Genomic DNA, 21,273 nt, shown 5'->3' with positions numbered 1-21,273 from the left:
ATTCTACTGTATCTTGAGCTGAGGAGAACGTATAGAACAGGGTTACTGGAATGTCATTATGTTGCTATGGCGATGATTTAATTCTATTTCGGGTATAGAGTGGACATCCTACATTTTTCACCATGAGGTCATCAATCAAAATTTCTGACTTCAAATTAGAAATAGAAAAGCAGTTTTACCCTATAAAGATCAGTCTGTTCATGGCAGGTAGTAAAAGATGTTGCTATACAGTCAGTTTTATCTTGAATCTACTATATATATATGAATCCATATTTATATTGTATATCAAGTATTCCTATTTATAGATCCTGTAAGTGTACTTCCTCAAGTAGGAAAATGCTCATCAAATAAAACTAAAAAAAATAAAAAGACTTGGAGCTCTAACAGAAGTAAATATCTGATCTTCATACGTGCAGAGAAGCAAACAAAAAATCTTAAAGGCTTTAAAAGGAATGCAGTTTTTAAGAAAGGAAGTCACAACCAATTAATGATTAACACCATGTCCTGGGTCTAGCAAAACTGAACTCATGAATAATTCATATCAGAAACACATTTTCCCCCTGCAAGGTTGATGAATGGAATAGGGAAGGCTTTTGGAAAAGATCAGCTTTCGCTCTCCCAGCCTTGCTCAAAAATCGTCATGAAATTGGAGGGTTAGGACAAGTTCAGGAGACCCCAGGCACAGTCTAGTCATCTTTTGAGGAGGGGAAATTACATTGAAATTGGGTGCCACCACATTTAGCTCAGTGAGATGCTGACAGCTGCTGTAAAGAGTTAAGGCGTGAAGGTTTGATGTGAATTTAAAGTCTATTTTTGAACTGAGCATTCAAGTCCAGGAGGAATGGTCTCTGAAGGGAGAGAAGAGCGATGAACAATACCACAGACAGTTGGTGCAGAAGACCATTCCTCCCTTACACTGCTATCTGCCGATGATTAGAATTTTCCTGTAAGATGACTTGAAAGGGAGAGACATAGAAGATGAATGTAAGTACAGATAAAATGTTTTATCAATCATCTCTCCATAAGACTGCAGCAGTTTCTTTATAGTCCTTCCTCATAATCCCTTACAGTATATTTACAGAGGTTTTTCATTTATTGAAAATGTAGTTTGAAATCTCCAGCTTAGGCTTCTGTCACTGCTTCTATGTAGCTTCCTTTAAAAACCTGAATTGGGAATATTTAACCTTTCATTCACTGGTTCTGTGTTTCTAAAAGGAATCAGCACCTGTACACTGTAGCCTAGAGAAATATCAATGTCAAACATTCTTGTCAGGTCATTAAAATGCCTACAGTAGTACAAGATTTTCATGAATGTATTGTTTTCTTGATTTAGTGTGGCATGTATTCTGGTTATATGAAGCAGGGCAGGTGTGTGTGTATAGGTTTCAGCTCCTGTACACATATAATTTTCATTCTGGGCGCTTGTAAGACAGGAGATCAGTTATAATAACTCAGTAAAGGTCACAATGATCGCCAATGTTTCATTTCTATTACTAATATCACTTCTGCCTACATGGATCATATATTCATATAAACACACTTACCATGCTGTATGAAGTGAATGCATGCAGGTTATTTATTCTTCTATGCGTGCAGTGACAGCATTCCTCTTGGAGATTCAGGGAACTGTGCATTCAAGTATATAACATTCTAGTTTATTAGAAGTTCACATTTGAATTTAAATCAGATAAATCAGTAAATATGGTAGAGTTTGGCCTCACATTTTCATATTACATACATAGCTTTATGTTACACAGTATGTTTATGCTCTAATCTCATACATGAAACTTTCATTTATTTGTCCTACTACTCCAGTAGATTATGGTGCGATACCAACACTGATTTGTTTTCAAGGCACAGTCTGACTGTGGGATGAGATGGAATATGCTAAATATAACCCAGGGATCCTCAATTGTGCACACCTAAAAGGTCAGGACATGAGCAAGTTCAAATCAACTCTGTATTAGGCAGCAGATGATCAATGTAGCAATATTGCTGTTCCAGGTAGCAAAAATGAAGTATTTATTCCATAGTGCATTATATAATAGCTGTGTTTGGTTATAAAGAAGAGACTGTATGTATTAGTTACTGTAGTGCTGGTGATCCTAACACCAGCATTCCAGATACTAGTCTTGTCTCATGATTCCTGCACACAGATCTATCTAAATATAAATATAAACCAATTCTATGTATGATCCTTGTTCTTATATGAAGTGATGCTGAAAAACTCACATAGTGGTGATATTTTGTTTCTATAGTAATCAGATTGCAAGCTGATGAATAATGTCAGTGTGGAAGAGATATGGCTAAACTGTATGTGGGATTTTCACCAGTATGTATATATGATATATTCCTTGCCTCCGTAGTCTCTCTGTATTTAACTTTCAGTCACAGGCACATCTAGTATTCCCTGATAAAGATGATTTGTCTAGGTACTTGTTCAATTGATGTTGGTCTTAGGGGGAGAGTCATTTGTACAGCTACGCACATTGCAGCTTATTTCAGGAGGAAACTACTAATTTTGCTCACACCTCTATGAGGTTTTCATGTCAGATAATCGGCGTTATATAAGCACACAAGCTTCTGAAGGACTTCGCCACTAATTGAAGCTCCCCCTTAGTGTTATGAATAATAATACAATTTGAGCCACCAAAAATTTGTTAGTGCATTCTATGTAATGGAAAACAGTGCATTCTATGTAATGGAAAACAATGCATTCTATGTAATGGAAAACAGTGCATTCTATGTAATGGAAAACAGTGCATTCTATGTAATGGAAAACAGTGCATTCTATGTAATGGAAAACAATGCATTCTATGTAATGGAAAACAGTGCATTCTATGTAATGGAAAACAGTGCATTCTATGTAATGGAAAACAGTGCATTCTATGTAATGGAAAACAATGCATTCTATGTAATGGAAAACAGTGCATTCTATGTAATGGAAAACAGTGCATTCTATGTAATGGAAAACAGTGCATTCTATGTAATGGAAAACAGTGCATTCTATGTAAAGGAAAGCAGTGCATTATATGTAAAGGAAAGCAGTGCATTCTATGTAAAGGAAAGCAGTGCATTCTATGTAATGGAAAACAGTGCATTATATGTAAAGGAAAACAGTGCATTCTATGTAAAGGAAAGCAGGTCATTCTATGTAATGGAAAACTTGCCATACTGTCATAATAACTGGTTACTGGTATTTATATACAAAGACAAAGAAGACTTAAGGTCAAAACATTAATTAAAATAATGTAGATATGTCTAATGTCCCCATTATAGGGATTTTCTATGTCTGTTACAGTATATCTCTTATCATTACTTCATTTATTTTTAACCTGTAACTTCACAATTTACAGACCCTAGCTGTCCATTCCATTACATATTGGGTTAGTCTATATATTTGCAATAGTCCCCAGCATGCTAGAACATAAATCATACTTTTTACCATTACAAGCATCGGATAATACGGTCTTCTGCTGTAGGTATGACTGAAATCATTAATGGCCAGCATCCAAAAACCTGCCATATACAGCACAGAGAATAACAGATTCTTTATTTCATGTTATTCTGTCACGGAAAAGCATTAGAAGAGTTTGTGAAGACTGCAGTTTGCTTACTAGCTGTCATGTAGTATATTTAATACAAATATGGCATAATAAACTTGTGTTACAAGCCTTCTTGCAATCCTTAGCTGTCTTCCCAGTGCCCAGCCCTGTAGATGCTAACAAAAGCTAGGTGCTTCACAGATATCAATAGTGTTGTATGGAGATTGTACTCTTTATTTAGGTATACAAACATGTTCCTATTAGCTAGTTCCAGTAATAACCTAAAATTCTCAAAATTCCCCTACTGTTGAGAGTCAATTTGGTTTATTGTACTAAAACTATACTGCTCTCTATAGATCTGCTTAACATCATTGAGACAGATACAGTGACGATGCATACGTCATAACCAGGAATGGCCCTAAAAATGATTATTTTACCCCTCACCTTCTAAACATACCCAGATTTCTGAGGGGGAGGTGCTTTATTCCTGTACATAATGCCTTGTGGCATGTACTGATGCTCATAACCAGCCAGCTAAAGGCAACCTAGAGGCAGCTGCAGCTAAAGGTATTGAGTCTATACATGATGTGACATACTGTATTGGGGGAGGCTCCTGTAAGAGTCCACACATGACTAGACAATAAAATAAGCAGTTGTGCAAGTAGATTTAAATTCTTAGTGGTACTGTATGTCATACCAACTACTAATTCCTTTTCTTTCTTTCTTTTTTTTTTTTTTTATAGTCTTTTTATTAAAGATTTTAAACAGAATTACATGGAAAAAATGGCAAAATATATAATTTCACAACAAAATTAGATATACTGAGGGAGCAAATTCCTGGTAGAAATCTTAAGACATCTTAAAATAGTGCATTCAAGCAAAAGAGCTAAGAAACAAATATATAAACCATTAGACTTGACCAATCAATTGAAAAAACAGCATAAAGCACACGTTCTCAAACTCGATCCTCGGTGCCCAAACAGTGCTTGTTTTCCAGGTCTCCTCACAGAATCACAAGTGAAATAATTACTCCACCTGTGGATCTTTTAAAATGTGTCAGTGAGTAATGAATGCACCTGAGCACCTCCTGGGTGACCTGGAAAAAGTGACCTGTGTGGGGTCCTGAGGACCGAGTTGAGAACCACTGGCTTAAAGTATGCTTTGTTAGCCTAGCAGAGGGGAAAGAATGAAGGAAAAGAAGGAGAAGGTAAAAGCAAGGGTAGGTGGGAAAAGGGTGTCACTACATCATGTCCTAGAGTCCCAAAATTGAGCAAGTTTTAAATAATGTGTAGACGTGGCTCGGCCTCAAGATCCTCAGTCCACATTGACCACATTTTTACAAAGTGGTCAGGAGTGTCATGAAGACTAGCTGTGATGCGCTCCATGCGGTAAACCAACCAAATAGTGTTAATGGTGGAGGGTAAAGAGGGTGGGATAGGGATTTTTAGTGTAGAGCGTTTTGACATTTAGAGGTATTTAAGATGTGTTTGATAAGTTTTGAGATACGTTTAGAGATCAGTGGGATGGGTTGGGAAAGGAGAGAGTAGAGCAGGGAAGCTGGGGGAGCCACACTGGACCATAAGCCAACGATAATATAGCCTAAAGGAGTTTTATTTAATATGAATGGAAATTGAACTGTTAGCTACAGTAGTTCCATTTTAATTCTAAGCCACTGCACGGGGTCCAGTGTCTACCCCGTGTCTCACTCCAAAGCCAGCTCGAGTTCGAGAACCTGTGCCATAGGGTAATCAGAGAGAGAGAAATTAGTAGTAACAGGTGCAATGATCCCATATGGAGAGAGAAAAACAAATTGTGAGGAAGGTTTTGGCTAGGAAGATTGGAGTTTAGGATTTAAGTAACAGCCATAACAAGCTGTAAGGGGAGTAGAGGGAGAGAGCATCAGCCTATATAGAGGTTCAAAAATGACAAGGGCTACTAATTTATTTTATGCCGTATCGATCCGTACCACCTTACCTGCACCACTGATTATTGAATAGTATCCTCAAAGGTAAGAGTCTTTACTCATTTCCGGCAAGTCACTTGTATGGTTACCTGGCTGGAGCCTTCTATGGTTACATTGCATTTACCTAATGTTGATGCTCATACCCTTGTATACAAGCTAGAAGTATTCCTAATCTAATAGGAATAAAAAACTTCACTCTTTGTGATTTTGCAAACATTAAAAAGTGTATTGCACCGTCATTTCAAGCTTATTACAACCTTTTCCTCAGAGTATATAACATGTTACAAGAAAAGACACTTACCTTACACAGTATAACTAAAGAAAGAGGCCACCACCAGAGGAGAATGTGCTCTGGTCTCTGCGTCCTTGGCTAGTGACGACACAGTCATTTAGAGAGACTGACTAAGGGTGGCAGGTGCAGGGCATGGCTGGTGGCTCCTCTTTGTTCTAGGGAGCATGGGAGCAAAACCAGGAGGAGCTAGAAGCTGTTGTCTGTCACGCGGCGACCCCACCAAGCACTGTGACTCACTGGGAGGTGCCGCTTTTAGCAGCGTCGGCAGCAAGGTGGTAGGGAGTACAGCGTACCGACTACTAATTTCTTAATGGTACGCCATACCGACCCGAACCCCTTACTTGCACTGCTGAAAATAAAGGACGTAATAAATTGAAAATATCTATTTTGGATAAACTGTGTAACGATACCAGCCCTTATTACATTATATAGAGGCATATTTATCACAATATATTTGCACAAATTCGCATTGCGATATTTGAATACATCGCAATGATGTATCAAATATCGCATGTAGGGACAGAGTTTCCGAGAATGCTCTGTCCATGTGAATCTTCTCCCCATACTTCTCAGGGTATTTTTTGCAAAAAATACCCTGAGGCTGTGCCTGCCCCTGAGCACTATATAAATTACTGCTAATATGTAAAAATAAATTCAAATTGTGAAATAAAAACAGGCAGAGAAAATTAGAAGCACAGAAAACAATACAAAACTTGTTATAAAACAAATTTAGGGTTCATGAAACAGATGAAAAAGTGCCTTACTCATGTGAGCTTACAATCAGGGCCGTAGCTAGGGTAGTGCGGCCGGTGCCATCGCACAGGGCACCACAGGTCAGGGGGCGCTGTTTGGGCCTGTCAAATTTCTGTTTATTATCATTCTTGCTTGTAGCTTCCTCTTATTTCATCCCCAGCATCTCCTGGCCTCCAGTATCTCTTCCCTGGCCCTTCCCCATGAAGCCATGGCCCTTTTTTGGGTGCATTATGTCCCTTTGAAAAATGAGGGGGTCGCCAATGCTCTTTCTGGCACAGGGCACCAAAAAGTCTAGTTACGGCTCTGCTTACAATCAATACTATAATAAACTGAGGCTGATAGAAATTTTAGTGTTAAACACAAATTAGATTAACAATTGATTTGGTTTCTGCTATGTAGAAATCCTAATTAAGCACTATTTTTGATTTCTCATTTAGATATTTTAACCACCACTGCATCTACACTATTAGCAAATCAATTAATATAGCAAAACTCAATGGCATTAGGTTTATTGAGTGTACCTACAGTACCTTAAAGTATAAAGGCAGAATATCATAGAGTGCTATTTTTTTTACAAGGTTACATTGATTTTTCCATTGAAAATAAGTTTGTAAGGCACATTACTCATTGCGGCTGCATAGTATCACTCAGGGCTCATTGTGAAAACATATTGTTATCCTTTAAAGCTCCTAAACCTTCAATCGTCTGAGGGGTGTCCTGTGCATACAACATATAATCAAAACATATATAATTAAACCATAATATACAGACTTGGAGACATGGCAGGATCATTTTGTTAGCTAATTATTTACAACATAACAAAAATTTAAATAAGCTTAAATGAGAGAAAGTATGATGGCAAAGAAAGGCTGGAATCAGCCTACTCCAACAATGCAACAAACGACATGCATTGCCAACGGATACCACCAAAGGTGCACACAAACCAAAAGATCCCGCCACAACAAGCAGCTAACAACAACAATCTAAATACAGGAGCAAAATAGGCTTTGTATCAGTCCACAAAGCCCCACATACAGCACTAAAACACACACCCCTAGCAACAACAGGACCAATTAATCACATGGTGTCTCGTAAGCCAGCCCCCAGACTTGAGGTTTAACCCACTCCGATCTTATTCAATCACTCTATTCTACTGTATCATGTGTGTATACAATTGTAGATATCCAGTTTGGCTAGTGCTCCACCACTGACTACAGAGATGTAATAAGCACCAATCGATTGATGAAGGTGAAATAAAAACTATAGTTATTTAAACATGATTTCACTATAGCACACAGCTTCTTGCAACCTTGGACAAGTGCATAGGCATGCACACAGGGTGTGCAGGGTGTGTGCCAGCACAGCTCTTAGGCAGCCCCAACCCTGCACTGATCATAACTAAGCCCAGGGATTGGCAGGTACACTGATCCCAGCAATGTACCTGGTGGTGGGGTTGTGCAACAGTAACGCCATGGGTGCTCCAATCCAGCACTGCAATGTCATTGGCCGGCCCCCAGGATGAGCAGCCTTGCGAAAGTATTAGAGCTGCAGTTTAGCAATCTGTGGTCTGTGTCTGGGAGGTTAATGCAGGGGAGTGGGAGGTGTACACACAGATGAGCAGTGTGTGACCAGGGGAAGAGGGGTTGTTCATGCAGGTAAGTGGCCTGGGAGGGGGGAGGTTCGGTTGTCCCTTACTTCTTATATGTCCACTGTATTAAGACCCAGATTGTAAGCTACATAAGGCAAACTAATTCTTGTTAATAGTTCAGGAAAACAAGGAAGAAGATAGATAGATAGATAGATAGATAGATAGATAGATAGATAGATAGATAGATACAGTAGATTTGCTTATCTATCTATCTAGCTATCTAGCTATCTCTATATATTATCAAATGTCCTGATTCACTGACTGACTGACACAGGTAGTATATTTCTTCCATGATGTAGGTGCCCACTAAGAAGAGATTTTTTTTTAAATTCAACTCCCCCTGTGTAATGTCCTGCCTGACTGTCTCATCGTGGCTGCAGCACAGTTCATGTTCAAACACCAACTGTCATCCCAAATACTGCCAAACATCACTGGCAGTTGGTGCGGCTCCCCTTTTTGAATAATGAGGGAAGGAATGTGTTACTATAGAGGTAAGGGAAGGGAATGTCAAATGTGTTACAACAGTGGTGAGATAGGGGAATGTGTTACTCCAGAGGTGCGATAGGGGAATAAGTTACTACAGGCGCGTGTGTGAGGGTAATGTGTTACTACAGGTGTGAGGGAGGGATTGTATTTCTACACAGGTGAGGGAGGGGAATGTCAGATGTGTTACTACGGGGTGAAGGAAGGGAATGTATGACAACACGGGAAAGTGAGGGAAATGTGTTACTACAGAGGTGAGCGAGAATAATGTGTTATTACTAATGCGTTAGTACACAGTTGAGGGAGGTTAATGTCTTACTATAGCAGTGATGCATTACTGCATCACAGAATGTTTCTGTCCTCCCTGAGCTCGCCTTAGCACACCTGCGTTATGGTTTGACAGGTGTCCCGCACTAGTCAAACTGAAGTATTAATGTGTTACTGGAGTGGTGAGAGGGAAATGGAACAGTTAATGTGTTACTGGAGCAGTCCCCACAATTTACATTATGCCAAAGAGTAGTCCCCACAATTCACATTATGCCAAAGAACAGTCCCCACAATTCACATTATGCCAAAGAGTAGTCCATACAATACATATTATGACAATTAGTAGTGCTCCAAATTCATTTTGTGCCAAAAAACAAGGTCCTCAATTCACTTTATGTCAAATATTAGGGTCCACAATTTATTTTATGCCAAACATAGTGTCCCCAATTAATTTTATACCAAACATTAGTGCCATCAATTCATTTTATGCCAAAAATAAGTGCCCCCAATTCAGTATATGGCAAACTGTAGTGCTCCCAGTTCATATTATGCCAAAAATTACTGTCTCAAGTCATATTATGCCAAACAGTAATGCAGACATTTCATTTTACGCCACACCAAGTGCCTCCAGCTCATTTTATGCTAGCCACACAGAAGGAAGTGCTTCCTGCTCCTTCAGAGTAAAGAAGTGCATTACAATCCTACAGTTCTGCTTAAAAACAAAAGTTATACATAATTATTTAAATAATGTTTTCTTACTGCAATTTGAGATATTTTAGATTTTAAAGAGTCTTAAAAAGTCTTGTAACCAAAAAATCTTTAGAAACGTCAAAATAAACAGAAGTCCACCATCCACATTGTTTTTGGATGTGGCATTCCTTACAGTGCTTCAGTACAGAATATACTGCGGTAGTACTAGGGCCCACTAGCCGTCCCATGCCAGGTGAGCCCCTGGTACATAGATCAAGATTAATTTCTTATCCAGTCAGATCTGATAAGTAACTAGGCATGACCAACAGGTACAGACCCAGCCTGAGCATTCTAGATTATTATGCCACGACACACACAGAACAAAGTGCCTCCAGGGGATTTAAGCACTGAATAACTTCTAGACTGAGAAAACGTCAGACTCCTTTTCTTATACTCTGAGAGCCCTATAAACTTCACACAAAATATGCTCCATGAGACTATTGCTAAATCTTTAAATCCCATTTGTTTTTTTATAAATGAGTCAAATAACCATCAAAAAATCTACCCTGGCAGCATACTTCCCTACTCACCCTGAATGAAAATCGGGTGGCATTCCCAGCCACCAGAAAGAGCGGGCAAATCTCCCTGCTGGTGCCACCTGCCCGCACAAACCCCCCCCTGCCAACTTTCCCCCCGCAGGTGTGAGGGGCGGGTGCGGTGCAATGCCTGCTGCCGTGCAGGTGTACGTCTGTTACTTACCTTGCGTCGCACCCTCTCACCTTCAGGCCGTGTGTTGAGCAGACGGTCTTGGAACCTCCGAATAGAACACGGACACGATGACCTAGGGGGAAGGAGACGAGGTGAGTACCGTCCTTCCTCACGTCGACCGACGCGCCCTACTGAACCGGGGGATAAATTCAGGTTTTAAGTGAAGATCATCATTGGCACTTTTGGCCTCAGATCCCGAATTTTCACCTATCGGTACTCACGCACCAGGTGAAGATCCGTCCTTGCACCGGGTTGCAAGGTTCACCGTCCGCCCAGAAGGAAGGAGATAGGTAGTGACAAACAAACAGGGAGAGACAGTACACACAGATATTTCTCACCGTGTCCACTCTTGCTCTTCGTCCGCTCACTCGCCTACAGGTCCCTGTAAGGAGATACACAACACAGCCGTGCAGGGCCTAAACCTATGTCAAGCAACTACACATACTAAAACGGCATCACCCTCAACCTACAGTGTGTGTAGTGCGACAGATATAACAAAACTAAACATTTGCCCTGCACGGAACACCAAACACAGACTAAATACACAAGAGCAAAACACAGTGCTGTCCCTTTAAATGTCTGCTACCTATCCAGAGCTGGCCAGCTCCTCTTCTCGGTGACTGGGGAAACCACTACCTCATGGGTGGAAGCCGTACAGCTCTCCACCACTGCTCACACCTCTAATCATCTATGCGGGGGCTACCTAATGGGCTCAGGGCCGTGGACCTAACGCCCAGGGTCTTACCAGCGGCTCAGGGCTTATGCCTGCCTACTGTGGGGTACTCAAGGGACTTGGGCCTACTGCCCAGAGTCCCGCTCTATTTTGCAGCTCAGGCCTAGTGGCCTGCCTAACGGTGGGCTCTGGTAGTGGCCTGGGCCTAATGTCCAGACCACTTTTATTGGGGCTCAAATATAGGGCCTAGTGCCCTCCTGTATGGGTACAGGCCTACGCCTGGTTTATGGCCACGGGCCTAGTGCCCGCCTACTCGATCATTTAGTGGCCTGGGCCTAGTACCCAGGCCACTCACACCTTATTACGGGCCAATCCTTTTATAGGGCCTAATGCCCACTATAGTGCCCCGGGCCTTGTGCCCGCCTAATTACCCACGGGCCTAGTGCCCGACAACGCTCCACGGGCCTAACGCCCGACAATCCTGGCGGTCTAGGGAGGGGGTATATGGTGGGCCTCACGGAGGGCCTACCTGCTACGTTGGAAGAGGCTGCGGGGGGGAGCTTCGTGACGCTCTTTCACTTCCCACCCCCGCAGTCCTCTCCGGTCCTCAGCCGCATTCTTCTGCCGCTGGCCCGTCCTGGCCAGCGGCGCCGCCTCTTCTTCTCTTCCTCCAGCCGGCGCCGCCTGTCTTCTCTCTTGACAGCGGCGTCTTCTGGCCTCTTCCGCGGCCGCCGCCCCTGTTGCCGCGCCGATCTTCCACTCTTCGGGAGGTCTTCTCTCCTCCCTCTCCGCCGTCGAACTAACCTTTCCCGCTCTGCGCCGTCTAATACAAGACGGCGCGAGTGGGCGGGGCTATGACGCGGCGAGCCGCGATTGGCTCGTCGCGTCCGCCTCTGATTGGCTGCTGGCCCGCGAGCCAGATTTGGCTCGCGGCCAGAGCCAAACGCTCGCCGCGCCCAACGCCTGACCGGCGCTGGGAGCAAGTACTCTCTCCCAGCGCCGGCTACCCGCCGCCTCTTGGCTGCCGGGCGCCAAGCTCCGCTGAGCTTGCGCCCGGAGCCAAGCTTCTCCCGGCGCCGCAGTACCGCCGGCACTGGTGAAAGGGACCAGGCGGTCCCTTCACCAGGTGCCCGCGGTATCTGCACCGACGCTAGGGACATTACTGTCCCAGCGCCGGCAACGGATGTGTCCCGCAGAGGACACATCCCTCCTGCCTGCCCCTGCACGTCGGCTGATGCTGGGATCAAACTCGTGATCCCAGCACAGCCTTCCACACAGGGGCCCACTTGTGCAAGTAAGTGGTCTGGGGGGAGCCAATGACATAATTTACGCTGAATTGTGTCAACGACGCCACACCTGCTGCACAATGCCGGTAATCTCATAGCAATGAAATTTAGCACTGCCGACTCTGGCTGAGTTTCATGCAGGTGCACAAAGCCCCGGCATCCGGAAGGAGCCAGGCAGTGGTGTACTTCTTCCCATTAGGAAGGAGCAGGGTGCAGGAACAAACTTATTATGGCAAATTTATTGTTTTTTTGCTGTTGTTGTTTTTTAACTTCTAGTAACTCCATCAAATTCTGAAAATACATAATTTTCAGAATTTGATGAATAGCCTAATTTCTACATCCCCTTACTAATGTATAGGGAGTGTGGAAATGAACGCAGGTGGACTTAACCAGGAGATATCAGTGATATCTCCTGCGTTAAGTATGTTAATGAATACTAAAATAACGGTAATTAAGGAAAATGTCCTTAAAACCGTTATTTTAGTGTTGATGAATAGGCCTCTAGGTCTGACCAAACAGTGCAGTGAATTGAATAGCCTGGGAGCTCCCTCCCTGAGTTATTCAGCATTGTGCTGAATTGAATCGCCCCCTAAGAATGTTTCTGTGTTTTCTTTGCTGGATGCTTCATTTGGTATTGGTATATAATTCTATGTTAATTTCAGTTCCTGATCGCATCTGAACTTCTTTCATAGATTGTACCATGCCTATTACAATTTGCTACCGTATGTACAACATTGTCCTTTAATTTTCCCTCTGTAATGCATCCTTGTATACTGTATTCAATTGCATATTTCCATGTGCTTTAATAGAAAATACAAAAGAAAATATAAATAAAAGTATTTCAAATGCAAAACAAAATATTGCACTCACTGTTGTATATTTTGCACACCACACATAGGCCAGCATTGCCGCTGGCCTTAGCGCAAAGCAGAGGGGCAGGAACCATCGCTATCCAAGATTCCAAGATGCACCTTTAGCTGACTTGTGGGGTGTATGGAAATGCTCTTTGCGGCCTGGAGAGGCACGCGGCAGTGCCCGTTTCTCCTCACCTGGACGTGCCCAGCTATGGCCCTAACCACAAAAAATATACCAGAAAATGTTAACAACATCATATTATTATTTATAATGTGGAATGAAATGGTACTTATACAGATGTTATGTTATGTAATGCAGTACAAGTATGCAACTGTTCTCAAACTGTCTCTTCTGTTGTCTTATTCTCGGTTATTTGTTTCCTTGTCTGTCTGGGGCTGTGGAACTTGTAGCACGTTATAACTTTTGATGGTAATAATATGGCAAATTCAATAGGGGTGTCATATTGTTAAAATATTTGTCTGCCAATCGACACCCTACCAGGAGAGATGCATAATTTGTTGTTTTTCTCAATGTAGACATGAGTTACCCATTAGTAGGTAGAACAGAAAGGTGAGCTGAAGTCTGAGAGGCAGTGCCAATTTCACTGGAGAGTGAGCGATAAAACAGAGACATAGCATCTGCCCAAGTTGAATACAGGAAATTGACTTTGGAGGGTCTCTGCAATAAAGAAGATTTAAAGCATATTAAACTATTTACTTACATGGGGTACTTATATATGTCACAGTATATAGAAGTTACATTATATTAATTCTGGATGTATTTTTTTGTAGCTTTTTATAATTACAAAGTAATGTTATCATAGTCTTATGCTGGGTACACACTTTGCGATATATCGCAAATGCATCAGTTTGTGTGTACACCTGATATGTCTTTGAACAACATAGTTCACAGACATATCAGGTGAGCCCCAGGGCTGTCGAGAGCTGCGCCAGGCCCAGGTGATAGGGGTGTGGCCTAATCATGGGAGGCGTGGCCTAATCGCGGGAGGCGTGGTCACACCCCCTTAAAAAAAAAAAAAAAATTCAGCGCCGCGAAGCGGCACTGCACGCTGGGGAGGAGGTGCTGTGTGCCCCTCAGCCCACCGCACAGCCAATGGGAGGCGCAATCAGCGTGATCGCTCCCCCTCCACAGGCATAGGAGACTGCTCCTGCTGCTGCTTTAGCAGCCACGAGCAGCCTCCCAGTGACTTAAGTGGGAGGGGGAGCAGTGCCGGACCCCATAATTTGTACACGCCCCCCCCCCTCTCGGCGCCCCTGGTCAGCCCTGCAGCACAGCCGAAGCTGATAAATCCGATATATCTGGCTGTGTGTACGGGTGTACCGGTGTCCCGCTGACCTCCTGTACACTGGCTGCAGGCACTGCCTAAACACTGACATCTCAACTGGGCGGGAAAAATTAAAATGTCTGTCCAGTTGTAATGTCTGGCCATACATATCGAGTGGATGTAAGTATGTATAGCTTACCAATCGGCCACTAGTACGGGAGATTAATCTGCTGACCGATCCATTGTCCTAGTGTGCACCCAGCTTTACATTGTAAACTTTAATTTGAAAATCATTAAGATCTTAATTTTGCTTTTCTCTGTATATTAGTAATAATGTTTGCAACCTGCTATCGTTGACTCAGCAGTTGATCTTATGCTCAGCAGCACAGAAGTACATTCAGAGATGGAGCATTTAAGGTCCAGCTGTCTATGTTATTTTAGGAGTAACAGATTGTATAGCGGAAGCATCAGACTGCCTCCAGAAATGTCTAAATATATACAACTGCTAACTAGTGAAAGCTGCAATGTAGACAGTGCACTTAATTTCTTCCAAGCCCCATGTTAAAGAGCAATGTCTTCTTAAGATCTCAATTTCTTCAACTTGGAGACCTGGATATATCGTATAGATGAGCTCATTCCCCTGGACCATGATGTATAGTACAAGGTGTTGCTGTTGTTGAGTTTAGGGTCACAAGTACCAGTCTACACTGAAAATACAGGACGTAGGTTCTTTTATCTTGACAGGAGGATCACTTATTTTAAGCAGTGCTTTTCTTTTCCTTCATTTGACAATGTGAGGCTCTGCATAAAGTAGATTTCCTGAACGTGTAGTACGTACTGCAGAGCTGTAGCTAGACTTTGTGGTGCCCTGGGCCAGAAAGCGCATTGGAGCCTCCGACCTCCCTTCTCCACACATGTTTTTCAAATAGGGATATAATGAGCATTCAAAATGGGGTGTGGCCTTATTGGGAAGGGGCGTGACAAATCTGTCCTGTACAATGATGAAAGGGTATCAATCCCTTTATACCACTGTTATCCAGATGTCACTGCCACATACAGTGTGAAGCCAATGGCTGCAGTGATGATACACAAAAATGTGTGCCTCCCCAGCCATTGACCTCACCGCACATCACTGGATTCAAAATATAGAGAGATTGCTGCTTGTAGTGTGTATGCAGCAAAGATCAGCGGCAGGAAGGTCTGTGTACATAGCCTGAAGTCACCAGCAAAGGTACTCGAGGTGTGCTAGTAATACCTGGATCAGGAATCAGTAGCTGTATTCAGGGCTTCCAACAGAAATTGTGGGGCCCAATATGCATGTAAAAGACATGGCCCCCGTTATTCTCCCCCCCACGACCTGTTGGACGCAAAGTTCCAACGTGCCCTGGCATTCTTAGAAAGCACATGCTCCGATGCCCCTTCCCACACACACACATGTATTATAAGGGCACAGTTGTGCCCTTATATTAAGGCTGAATCAAAAAATGGAATTTTCCCATAGAGAATTCCTGAGGGGGGGGTCATGGTGTTTTAGGGGCTACACCCTCAAAAGCTATTGAAGATACCAAGCTGAAATTTAGCCTGGATGGGTAGAACTGTTGCTTGGTGCTGCATGCCAAATTTCAAGGCAAAAAAAATAAAAAATGAGGGTTTGGGAGTAATCTAAAATTCCAACTGTCAGTTTTTTCTGGTACTCTCAATTAGGACCAGTTTTCTGCTGTAGTCTATGGGGGATTTTTGGGAAGGCATAAGTCAGGGTAGAGGGCGAATTTAGACTTGGGGTTTGTTTTATAAGGTAGCTCTTGTTCCAGGGTAGGTGCTTTAGGGGTTCAGGAAATTGAGAAAGTTACAGTTTTTAAACTAATACCTCACACATGCCCCATTATATAGATAGGGAGCTTCAGCTTGTTGCGCAGCCTCAGTAGGTGCCTGCAGCAAGGGGGTATACTCACTGTGCACTCACATTTGGGTGCACAAAGATGGCTGTCCTTTGCGGACGGTAGCGGGGGTGGGTCTCGGGGGAAGGAAGCAGGTGTTAGCTGCGGCCGGGAACCGGGGGAGGTAGCAGGCATTAGTTGCGCCCAGGACCGGGGGGAGGTAGCGGGCGTTAGCTGCACCCAGGACTCAAGGAGGTAGCGGGCATTAGCTGAGGTGGTGCGGGTGTTAACGGCGGCAGTGGTGCGGGCTGCGGGATCCAGGAACGGTGCGGGCTGTGGGAGGCGGCGGCAGTGCTGTGTTGGTGGCAGGCCTGGATCCGAGAAGATCCAGTCCCTGCCAGCCATTCTGCAGAGTTAGACAGTAGTGTAGTAGTGTCCATTTCAAAAATGGCGCCTCAGTGCCATTTTTGAAATCACACAAGAACTATCGTGCACGATCTAAAGATTTGCATATTCATTAGATCATGTGCGATAGCAGGCAGATGCAGGCTCAGAGCAGGGAGATCCGTGATGCCTGCATCTGTGTGTAAATAAACACAGGAGCATGTATGGATCAGGGAGATCCGTCTGTGCTGCTGTGTTTAAAAAAAAACCTGTGTAAAAATAGAAAAAAAAACGGCATGCCCCCCCCGCCCCTCAAAAGAACAACCAGCACGGGGCTTTGGAGACCCAGTACTGGTTGTGCTCAATACAGGGGACAAACGACGTAGGGGTCCCCTATATTAAGCACAACCAACACTGGGCTATTCAGAACCAGTCCTGGTTGCCAAAATACAGGGGACAAACAACATAGGGTTCCCCTGTATTTAGCACAACCAGCACTGGGCTCTGAGCTGGTTCTGGAGATACAGGGGAAAAAATTTGTAGGGTTCCCCTGTATTTACCAGAATCTCTCAACCAATTAACGAGTCCCACCATTGAATTCAAAGATGACCGCCGCAAGCCAATCACAGCTCTCAACATCATTGCCCCGCCCCCTCAACTGGCTTATATAAGCTAGCGCGAGGCAGATGGCATGGCAGTCCATCAGCTATGAGGAAGCGTGCAAGAGCTCCCAAAGAAAGAAAACACCTGGAAATCCTAGTAGATGGCAGCCATGTAAAAGAGCTTTAAGGCTGCTGCACACTAGGTGTAGAGGACACCCTAAGCCCTGGGAAGGTGGCAGCCATTCAAAAGAGCTAATTGGCTGCCACCCCCCAGGTGAAGACACCAGAATCTCTGGCAGGTTGGCAACTTACACAATCAATCTGGCACTCACCGCCCCCAGGGGTGTCGGGGATTTCCCCAGGCTATCAGCCTAGGCCTGGGGTGCCTTGGAGAAGGGGACCCCTTTATTGGGGGGGTCCACAGCCAGGGGTAATGCTTTGGCTGGGGGACCCGGTGAAGGGGTTCCCCTGGCTGTGGCATTACTCCCCCACTAGAATGAGCTCGGTGCTGGTTATGGATAATACAGGGGACCCCTACACTTTTTGTCCCCTGTATTTTCAATACCAGGACTGGCTCGGCTGAGCCCAGTGCTGGTTGTGCTAAATACAGGGCATTCCTATGTATTTTTACAACCAGGACTGGCTCTGAAAAGCCCAGTGCTGGTTATGCTAAATACAAAGGACCCCTATGCTTTTTTTGTCCCCTGTATTTTCACAACCAGGACCAGCAGTGAAAAGCCCGGAGCTGGTTGTGCTTTGGGGGGTGGGTGCACATCATTTTTTTTTTGTTATATTACACATATTCCATTTTTAACAGATGCATGGATGGATCTCACTGATATGTCCATGCATCTGTGTCTTATTGAATTGAGTTTCTCAGGTGCATGCCCAGCTGATGCCCCTATGCACTGCCCCACACCCCCACTGCTGCCAGTGCCATGTACACCTGCAGCTCGCCCCCACAGCCATCTCTCCCTCTGCACACCCAAAACATCTCCTGTGTGCTGTCTCCTCCTCCACTCGCGCTAGTGTACCATTTTGTTGACCTTCTCCCCTGCAAGTGGCCCGGTTTGCTTCTCCAAACCCTGATGGTTAATCAATTATAAAAAACTATGAAATTCCAGACAAACAACAAGAGACAGAGCGGTGTGGATGGGGGAGACAAAAATGCATGGAGAGGGTGGGCAGATTAAGCAGCACAGATGGGGGGGCAAAGTGATGACGATTGGTGGAAAACATTGGTGCGGATGGGGGGGAAAGTGATGCAGATGGGTGTAAAACAATGGTGCGGATGCGGGGGAGATAAAGTGGCATGGTTTGGGAGAACAGAGAGCTGTGGATGGGGGGTACAGAGTGGCATGGACGTGGGAAGACAGAGCAGCACAGATGGGTAAAGACAGATTGGTACGAATGAGGGAATACAGACTAGCACAATGGGAGAACACACATCAGTAGGAATTGGGGAAGACAGAGTGGAGCAGGTGGGGGTGGAAGACAGAGTTCCACTGTTGGGGTGACAGAGTGGTGTAGATGGAGGAATAAAGAGTGGCACAGATGAGGGGAAGACAGAGTGGCGTGGCTGGGGGGAAGGTGGTGGTGCAGATGGAAGGTAACAGAGTGGCACGGATGCAGGAAGACAGGGCGGCACAAATGGGGAAAAACAGATTGGTGTGGATGAGGGAATAAAGAACTAGCACAGTTAGGAGACCACACAGGGGTAGGGATTGGGGAAGTTATAGCAACATGGAGGCAAAGATAGTGTATATGCATAGACAAAGTATGATAGTTTTAGAAATTAGGGAGCTGGATGTGTATTATGAATGAAACGGATGTATGGAGTGAGAAGGATTTTGGAACCCAGTGGGATTGTTGTGGTGACCGAATGGGAAGATTGTGGGCACTGTGTGGGATGTGTGTGCCACATGACTGCTCAGATCTCAGTTGCATAGACTGCATGTGTGTATTCCAATGAGCACATCATTCTGTGAATTATCAGCTCCACCATTTTGTGAGTGACAGCTATTTCACTCTGTGAGAGTTCTGAATCTGCAGTTAACCACAGGGTATGATGGCATACCATATCTGTATTGCACAAGGAACACGTCCATTAAGGCGTCAGTCTTAATTATCAGAATGTCATTGCTTTTTTTGAGTTTGAGTGTCAGAAATTCAGTAAGTTTTGTGAAATTTCAGATCATGTCTAAGAAGCCTTAATGGGACATGTGAAACCGTAAGGTTTTTTGTCTATGGAATTCATATATATATATATATATATATATATATATGTACATACAGTATGTGTAACATCTAGAACACCTATACTGACTTTCAAAACCCAAGAAGAAAATGGACTTATACCACATTCATGCACTTAACTTGAGAGCTCCTTGTCATTCAGTTACATTATCCTTTATTGTAAATCACACATTTCTTAGCAGTCATACCCAGAATTTAAACCCAGCACCTCTCACATTGACAGGCAGGAAGGCTCCTGTAAACATATGTGCACCTTTAGTTACAAACTCCTTTGTTTAACACACGCATTTCTCAATACTGTCATACCCAGAACTCAGGACCTCATTCAGAGTCGGTCGTAGCGGCCTCACAGTCGTACGCCACCGATGTTCCCTAAACTGCGCATGCGTAAACTTCGCAATGCGCGTGCGCAAACTAGCTGCTACGATCAGAAATTTCTCTCTCCTTGAACACAGCCAGGTCGGTAGTTTGAGTGACAGATTGAGGCGTTTGCGGGTAGTAACAGGGGAAGGTGCTTGAAAACGGGGGAGTGGAGATCCGAACGCAGGCGTGCCTAATTATGCGAACGGCATTTTATGGGAGTGCATAATTAACAAAGTAGCGTCATGGCACATGTGACATGGGAGGTTTTTACACTGACATGATCGTAGAGCTTAAGAGAGGGTATGGTCAACCGTAAGCTCTACGACAAGTTCCGATGGTTCCCGATGGTCTCGATTAATCCTTATATGCCTGGAGATGACGTGTAATGCATATGAGAAGGGGACGTATTTTTTTGTCTTCCGGCCGCTTCCTCCCCTTGGTCGGCCAGCTACCGATCCGATCTTAGGGATGCAACTTGCGAGGGCATCATTTGCATATCCAACCCCTTTTCCCGTACGACCGTGCGGCCGCAACGACCGACTCTGAATGAGGTCCTCAATCTCATCACCTCTCACATTGCAGTCAGACACCTAACACATTAAGCTATATGCTTCTGTAATGGAAGCCTACCAGTTCAAAACCATTGCAACTAGGCTGATGTATGTAGTGTGCAGCCACTCATCCAATCCACTGCAGCCACACGCTACATACGGGATGCAGCCAGGAAGCCGACGGTCGAAATGCCGACCGCCGGCTTCCTGACTGTACAATCCCGACAGGGGACTAATGATAGGTGTCGAAATCTCAACGCCTATCATTATCCCTACGCCGGGAGCCCAACGCTCGGTATACCGAACGAAGGTAAGCCGGGCGGCGGGCGCGGATAACCGCGGGTGGGGAGGGTTAGGTTAGGGGCTCCCGAGGGGGACTTAGGGTTAAGCGCCCCCCTGGGAGGGTTAGGGCTAGGCTAGGGGAAAGCCGAGTTAGGGTTAGGCACCCCTGGGGGAGGTTAGGATTAGGTACCCCCCTGGGAGGGTTAGGTTTAGGTTAGGCGGGGAAGGGGGGGTTAGGTTTAGGCACTTACAGGGGGAGTTAGGGTTAGGCACCCTAAGGGATGGTTAGGGTTAGGGGGGAAGAGAGTTAGTAATAGTGAAAGAGCTTACCTGTCGGAATCTTCTCTTGCTGGTCTTCATACCGATCCCCTACATACATCTACTCAGCCGTTATGCTGATAATTTTCACAAAAGTATATTGCGTCTCGTATATTTAGAATTTGCAGGCTT

At 44.3% G+C, this 21,273-nt stretch overlaps 1 protein-coding gene across 2 annotated transcripts in view; it reads left to right on the top strand.

The window, feature by feature from the left end:
- SCHIP1 (schwannomin interacting protein 1) overlaps window positions 1–21,273 on the top strand; it is a 475,035-nt gene that overhangs the window by 327,747 nt on the left and 126,015 nt on the right. The window contains exon 1 of one of the 2 annotated variants that reach the window (XM_088479825.1): window positions 697–984. The exons of the other annotated variant lie outside the window; for it this stretch is intronic. Within the exon in view, the coding sequence (XP_088335951.1) occupies window positions 979–984 (6 nt within the window). The 5' untranslated portion in view covers window positions 697–978. Of the gene's footprint in view, window positions 1–696; window positions 985–21,273 lie in introns of those variants that run through there. 2 annotated transcript variants of the gene reach the window in all.

The sequence above is a fragment of the Taudactylus pleione genome, unplaced genomic scaffold, assembly GCF_031769625.1.
Source record: "Taudactylus pleione unplaced genomic scaffold, aTauple2 ptg000246l, whole genome shotgun sequence".
NCBI classification, from domain to species: Eukaryota; Metazoa; Chordata; class Amphibia; order Anura; family Myobatrachidae; genus Taudactylus; species Taudactylus pleione.
Note: the sequence above shows the minus strand (reverse complement) of the source record. Positions and strands in the feature narration are given on the sequence as shown.